The 7,949-nt window shown below is 39.8% G+C and overlaps 1 protein-coding gene across 1 annotated transcript in view; it reads left to right on the forward strand.

Moving 5' to 3' along the window:
- Nucleotides 1–7,608, forward strand: part of ST6GALNAC5 (ST6 (alpha-N-acetyl-neuraminyl-2,3-beta-galactosyl-1,3)-N-acetylgalactosaminide alpha-2,6-sialyltransferase 5) — a 13,941-nt gene extending 6,333 nt beyond the window's left edge. Inside the window, exon 3 of the mRNA XM_008942520.1 lies at nt 6,731–7,608. Coding sequence (XP_008940768.1) covers nt 6,731–6,962 — 232 coding nt within the window. The 3' untranslated portion in view covers nt 6,963–7,608. The remainder of the gene's footprint in view (nt 1–6,730) is intronic.
- The last annotated feature ends 341 nt before the right edge of the window (nt 7,609–7,949 follow it).

Below are 7,949 nucleotides of genomic sequence, written 5' to 3' on the forward strand. Positions count from 1 at the left end.
TCTAGTACTAGACTAAAATCACGTTTGGCACGTGATGCAAAGTACTGATCAAGAACAAATTCATACAAATTTGTTTTACATCAACAACCTTTATGGTGACTTACGTATCACCTGTCTACCCATTACCAGGCCTAGCACTCTGGCCTCTCACAAAAACGTGGTCAGGTGCCCACACCTTGTCCTGATCCCACTTGCACTGCTGGGTGACCCAGCAATGCACAGAGCTGCTGCTGGCAGCCTGGAACGATGGCATCAGTGTCATGTTACATCACCTGCTCATGAATCCCTTTCATAAGAAGTTGAATTTTCTCTTGCAAATTTATGTGATCTCACTGAAGTCTGGTTCATTGACTAAATCAAGATGCCTTTCAGAGGCAGGGGTGACAGGTTAGCTCATCTATCAAAGAATAGGGCAGCTTTGACTTTCTTCTGAGCACTGAAAAGGATCATTCAGGAATCTGCATTTGTCCTGGGCACACAGTAGATATCCCTGGAGAAATTACAGTATCAAATGTCAACACTAAATTCTACTTTGTGAGAATTTCTACAAATTATAAAAAACACTGATGATAAATGCTATGATATACTGCCAGATTTCATCATGAATTCTCCAAGGAGAATAACAAACTAGATCAGACATTCCAGACAACATAAATACCTTCCACAGCACAGCATTTCAGTTCACGTGTCATTTCAGTTGGCCAAGACACACTTCTCAGTTTTTAAATAGCTGGTGTGTCTTAACTCCAGGAGTGGCTGTATTCTGCTGTATTCCAGTGGCACACAGAAGTAATTCCTAAATAAACAGATGATCTAACAATTCAGAAGACAGTAATTTACTGCAAAGTAATGCTCAATCCTGACTTCTCAGGAAAAGTCAGATTATTTTAGATACATAAACTTAATTTTCAGGAAAAAAAAAATCCAAACTTTTTAACAGGCTAAAATTGTCACTGACACCATATGAAACACTTTCATAGAATTGACACACTGAAATCAAACACAAGAAAGGCTCTAATCAATCCTGCCATTGATGGATGCAGTAATACTTACAGCCTGCATAATAAAGCTTATCGTAAAGCTACACTCACCTGGTCGTAAAAAGGGCAAAGGTCATTTCTTAATCAAAAGAATATAAAGTGTCTTCACTTCAGGTTTATTCCCGAGATGATGAAGGGGAAAAATGTAGTTGCCATGCCTAGATAAAGCCATCCATGAAGACCTATGAAAGGAACCTCTTGCCATAAATACAGTTAACCTTCCTAATTTGTTCTTCACTCACTCATTAAGAAGTTAAGCAGTGTTTCCTTTCAAAGAACAAAGACAATAAAACAGAATGATAAAAAGGAAAGGGAAAAGGAGAAGACGGGACAGGAGAAAGACAGAGAGAAAAGAAAGAGAGAAAGACAGAAAGAAAGAAAGAAAGAACGAAAGAAAGGCAGAAAGAAAGACAGACAAAGACAGACAGACAGAAAGGAGGAAAGAAAAATAAAAGAGAGAAAGAGACAAAAAAAGGGAGAAGGAGAAGGAAACTTGGTTCTGTAATTTTAAGGCATATTTCCTTGTTTTCAGTCAGACAAAATACAAATCTACCATTAAAAGAACACAAAACAAAAACCAAAGCCCCACCCTACCTCTCTCATGTGTACAAGACAGTGTAGATAGTTTAACTGCTGTGCAACTAAAGATTCATTAAGTTTAAAAAAAACCCTAATATTAATTTCTATGCAGAGTTAATATCAAATTTACAACTTCAGCAGATGCACATTATTTTTTAAGTATTAATTTGTGGAGTATGTAATGAGTGTGGGCGATCACTGTCATGGAACTAAATTAGTATCACATCTCTGACATGAAGGACATCTCAAAGGTATCATGAATATCATACTGTTGATTCTGCTACAAATTATTAGCTGAAGATCATTAGCCAAATTGCTTCCCACCTGTGCAGAAAAAAAATAGTCTAGTGAAGGAGTCTGGAGTACAGACTAAAAGATTTGTCACGATTAATTGTAACATTTCACATTCATTTCTATTTACTTTCACTGGACAGTGGTTTTTATAGCTGGAACGGAATTGGTGACCTGATTATTATAAATGTCTCATACTTTACAGCAAAGCTGTATGTAATGCCAAATCTTTTTGCTGATTTAAGGTGTAGAAAGGGTTAAAGGCTTTGATACCGCTTTCATGCTGTTAAATACATCTGACTCGCACATGCCAGAATAAGATGAAAGCTTTTGCTTCCATGCACATTGCAAAGATTTTGGAGATGTGTGCGCCTCTCACTCCTTTGTCACAAGAAAGACAAGCCATCTTGCTGTATTTTTTCCCAGTGCCTAGCCATTGCTGGAGCAAATTAGCACCCCAGATGGGAAGCGTGTCCCCCTCTGAGGTCCCTTCGGCAGCCTCCTGCATGCACAGGACTCGCTCTTGAATGGAGACGTGAAGGGTTTTCCTCTTGCCTCCCCACATCAGCAGCCAGATTGTGGCCCACAGACAGCACCACAATTCCTAGAGGCACCACAGTGCTGCTGCTTTCCTTTGTGGCTGCTCAGAAGCATCACAGGGAAGGACACACACCAGCCTTAGTGCAGTTTGTAGTAAATCCAGTCTTTGTCCATTGGGTTATTGGCAGCAGTAAGAGGTGGGTGTCTTGCCGCTATCACCGGGCACTCACGCACGCAAGGAAAAATCAAGGTCTTAGTGAGAAGAGCTCTCTTTAACCTCTCTCCTTTTTATGGGCCTTCTGGAACTCGCAGAAACTTAAAGCTTAATTCTGAGCCTTATTTTTACTAATATGAATAAATTTTATTCCAATTATGGAGCCAGATCATTTTCCTATATGAATCCTCACTTGACTGCCAGGCCATTTCCCATCTGTGATAATTTGCCTGAAAATTGGCATTTGAAATCCTTTAATTTATTCCTTTGGGTACAGCTTTTAATTCTAGTGTTTTCCTACCTCCCTCTCTCCACTTTCTATTGCTTTAAATCAAGTACAAAGAAGCAGTTGTTGCTAGTTATATTTCCTGGGGCTTATGAGGGGCTTGATGGAAGAAGGGGTGCTCACAGGATTGCAGACTGTATGGCAGAAAGTCACAGTCCATATGCCTGGATCTCACCTCTTTACCTTAATAACTGGGTTTTATTAATTAATGGTTTGGAAAAAAGACTTAGTGTGGACATCAAGGAAATGGAATCCTGGGAATAGAAGGCCAGAAGTTATCCAGAAATCTTCATGGTCCTGGTATAGCACCATGCCCATTACTCAACATATTAGTGATACTTTATTCACCTTTCAAAATATGAATTAGTTTATGAAGTGTGTGACTACATATAGTTTTAGCAGGTTGATTTATACTGGTTCTTCATTTGTAAAGGAAGAGGTTGACCAGATGTGATAGGGGATGGCCTTGTTCTTCTGGTTTGTTTCTTTTGAGACACTGTTTGCTGTATTTTCAGCTTTCCCTGTGGGTGGATACCATCTGTGGGAAAATGTGCACTGAAGTGGCAAACAGTAGATGACTGACATCGGGTACAAGCACTTGCAGGGTTGTGGTGCTGGGAGGCTATTAGGCAGGAAGCACAGTATATTTTACAGAGGAACTTCCCTACATTCCTCCCAGCTGCGATATTAATATGCATGCAAAGTCTGACAAAATACTGATTAATGTCCAGTATCAGTCAGTGATAAAACAGCATCTGTTTTAATGTTAATAAATGAGGTGACAAGCAATTTCCGTATAGAAATTACTCATGCATTTCATTTGCTGGTGACACAAGCTAATTGCAGAGTTAGAAGATAACACAGCACAGTTAATTAGGGTTATGGTGGTTACTCAAGCCAGAGTTCAAATCCATACCCTACTAGCATGCAATCTAGGAGAATCCAGAACTCCCACGGAAGGAGAAGGACTTCATACAAAATGTCCTAGGTCTGTAACTGTCTTTCACAGTTCCTAAATCCAAAATGTAGCATTTGTAATTTAGCCTCAAAGTCTCAATCAATCAGCTGCAGAGTAGTCTCGTAGAGGTTGAAGCCATAGGCGTTCTCATTTTGGCATTGAATTCACCTCCATTTCAGCCAGTGGACCTGCATACAAGCCTCGACAGCACCCATTGGGATGCCTGAACCCGACAGGGTGGACATGGGACGTTGCACAAAATACAGTGACCTATTGCAGCCTGGACCTAAAAGCACACACTTGGGATACTCTGGTGTTAGCTTCAGAGTCTTTGATGTAATGTGGAATCCCTGTCTTCAAAAGAAACCCATTGCTAAAGTATCCACTGATAGAATGCTGATGAGAGAAAAAGCACTTACTAGGAGGTACAGACTTCAAAATGTTGCTTCAAAGAGGCAACGGAACAGTGTAACCCTAGGTAAACATTACGTTTTCAGAGCGAGGGAGAAGGAAGGCCATATCAAGCCTCTCTCCTTCCCTCTGTCTGATCCACATACCACCAGTACTTGTGCACTTTGGGGTTTGTGTGGAGAAACAAAATGTGACCAGTATTCCTTATAGATCCTCGGTGAGAAATCTGATTCCAGTTATTATCATCATCCATGGCTAATTTCAGCAAACAGCAAAGGAACAGGGAAGAGATACACAATGATTCTTTTACTGCTTTTTGCTCTTCTGGTTCATGTTCTGCAAACCCAATGCAAGCCTTCAGAAAAAACGTGGTGGGACAGGGAAGCAGAGGGAGGATCCCAACCAAATCTGCCCAGAGATATTTGGGCCAGCAGCTCTGGAGACTCACTTCACAGTACTGCGACCTCAGCAGTTAACTTGTTTCCACTGTGACTGCATTTGTTCAAACTCTGTTGGAAATACAATTTCAACTTTACTAATGCTAACTTTGAAGCAGTAAATTTACACTGAGCAATATAGGTTTACCTGCAAGAACACAAGAGTAAAATCCAGCTTCAGTGCAGAAAGGAAGAGAGGTCTAAATGAGAGGCAGAGGCCTATTTGTTTAGTAGTTCTTAAGAAAAAATAAATCACATTAAAACATATCCTGTTAGATTTACAGTAAACATACAAATGATTCATTTAAGAGATTATAATAAGAGGTCCAATGTATCAAAAAAGTGTGTGAAAAAATAATTGAAGATTGAGATCCACTAGTTGTAGCTAAACAAAAAGTATTAAATTTCTATCTGAAGGGTATTTTTTATTTTACAAATATGCTTTCTGTAGGTGAGGGTATTGAAAGATTTCTTTTCACTCTTATGTTTCCTGATGAGGATATATACAGAAAATTTAGAATCCATCTTATTCTAGAAATGTAATTTTATTGTTATTCTGCTCTGGTGAGATTGATCACCGTGCTATGTAACCAGGAAGCTAGATTAATGTTTTAATTTAATCAACCTAAGGTATAAATGGAAAGCAGCAGCAATATCATACATTACCACTGCATAAACAATAAGGATAATGGCAAAATAAGAAGAATTAGAGAATTGCATAGGAGACAGAATTACACAGTAAAAATAATGACCAGGACAGAAAACTGACAGATTGTGGATGCATTCAATTGAAAGTGATCTTAAATATTAATTCTTCAAAATTAAAATAATCACCTCTGTATTAGAGCTGACAGCTCTGAATTTGTATGAGATTTCTTGTTCTGTGCCAAGGTCCTGTTCAGCCCAGGCATTAACGTAGAACAATTTCAAGGCTTCACTCAATGACGATATTTGGATTAACTTTTCCGCCACTACAAAACAGTTTGTTGGTAACAACTGTGGAGATTGGTACAATTGGGTAAGGGGATATTAGTCAGTTGTCTGGGACAGGTATCTCTGTTTGAAATTAGGATAGAGAGGGCTGTGTGAGTTCCTGTCAGCCCCAAATGCCCAAAGGGAAAACATAATGGGTACAGTTTAATGTAGAGAATAAAACAAAAGCAGTATGACTCAGTCTGGCTTATTATAATACAAATGAGCCTTTTGCAGAATGTACCATCAAACCCTTGAGGTTAGAACTGCTAAAAAGAACTTCATCTGAAATATCTAATTGTTCTCTGGCATATCCTGTGTGTCACCACATGAGTACTCATCTCCTGCTGGTCAACGCCAGTGGGCTCACAAGGTCAGAAGGATACTATGCGTGAACAGTTTTCATTTTTAGCTTAGAAACATAGAAGTTGCCATCGTAAAATCAAAAAGAATGCATTTGTGCATCAGATGTTTGATTTTAAACCCAGCAATGGCAGACTGTATCCCTGACCTGGCATGTAGATACACTCATTGAAGTTGTGCACTCAGAACCCCGTGCACCACGCTGGGAATGTTCAATTGAGCCGATGTGACACAGATAACCACCTCCCTTCTATCTTCCCCTTCTCTTTCTTCCCCCAGTTCAGTAAATACCTCTGCAAGCCTTTTTACAAATCACAGTCTAGATATAAATCTCTTTTAAGCAGCTTGCTTCAAATTTCATAGTAACACAGCCCTGCAGCACTCTCCCTTGTTTTTGAGCTACTGCTGTCTTTTGTTTGACTGGGAGGAGGGGATTAAAGGAGAGTCATAGAAAGAGCAAAGAAAACACCTTTGCCTCATTCTGTTATATTAAATACGCCAGAAAAATACAGCTAACTACGAATTCGGTTGAACTGGGAGAAAAAGTGGATTTGAGCCCATCAGCTTATTAAAGATAGCATCTTTTCAATCAGTAAAAAAGAACATCTTGGGCTTCCATCTATTTTCTTTCTTCCACAGGGATCCTAATCATCTTTCAGTACCTTATCATTATTACGAACCTCTGGGACCTGACGAGTGCACAATGTACATCTCCCACGAGCGGGGACGGAAGGGCAGCCACCATCGCTTCATCACAGAGAAACGAGTCTTTGAGAACTGGGCACGGACATTCAACATCCACTTCTTCCAACCAGACTGGAAACCAGAACCCCTCCCCGTAAATCGTCCGGAGATTAAACCCCTGGTCTGAGGGTTGAATGCACAAGACGGCAATCGCAGTCACCTACTGTGCCAGCCTCTGGGCTGTGGGACCTTCTGGGGCAGCAAGGCAACCGAGAGGAGAAGGATGACAGGATCTGCAGCTGGGAGCTGCAGCGGCAGTCGGGAAGTTACGATGAAGGAGCAGAGCGTTATCAAGAGTACTTTCTGTTGAACTGTGTGTTAATCCTGTACTTAGCCTTTCTTGGCCATCTGACTTCCTCCATGTGTATGTGGTTTGTGAAAAACAACTTGAGTATCGTTAACGGATGGTTAATTCATTATGGTTTTTTTAAACTACAATGCCACTGAATTTTCATAGTGAAAACTTACAGTATTTATTTAAATGGAGGTTTTTATGCAACCTAGGCCAGTATTTTTCTAATTCATAGTTATGTGGTTATCTTTCATAATCTTTCAAATCCAAAATTAATACTGCTGATGGTTCGAAAGGCCTAGCTTTTTATTTATAAAATTTGTTTGAAAAATATGATTCTCTACAGCATGTAATTAATATTTGATCTGGAAATGTTGCATTTCTTTTAAAAATTTGGGGCTCCATTTTAGCCTAAAGCCTTTAACAGCAAGAATGGTCCCATGTGCAGATCTAGCTAACTTTACATTCTGAGATCTCATGTTAATATGAAAACAGTAGTGAAAATTCTGTTTGATATTGATGTGCATTTGCTGCTGTGCTGTCAAGCTGCTGTTTTTTAATTAGGGGTGGAAGGAGGGCAAAGTTCATCCAGAAAAATCACTGTATCTAGCAGCATGCTTTTCAGTGAGGAGACCTGGCTAAGGCTGGAGGGGTTGTGTTCTGATTTGCTTCTTGGATTCCTGCAAGAGGCTTAAGGAGCAACCCTCCTGAGGCAACAGACTACAAACCAGGCAACAACTGCTCGAAACAACATGACCAAATTCCTGAAATCAAGGAGTTAAACTACCAGGCACTACAATACCAGCCATACTAGCCAAAAAG

Source organism: Merops nubicus, unplaced genomic scaffold (genome assembly GCF_000691845.1).
Source record: "Merops nubicus isolate BGI_N331 unplaced genomic scaffold, ASM69184v1 scaffold4256, whole genome shotgun sequence".
NCBI classification, from domain to species: Eukaryota; Metazoa; Chordata; class Aves; order Coraciiformes; family Meropidae; genus Merops; species Merops nubicus.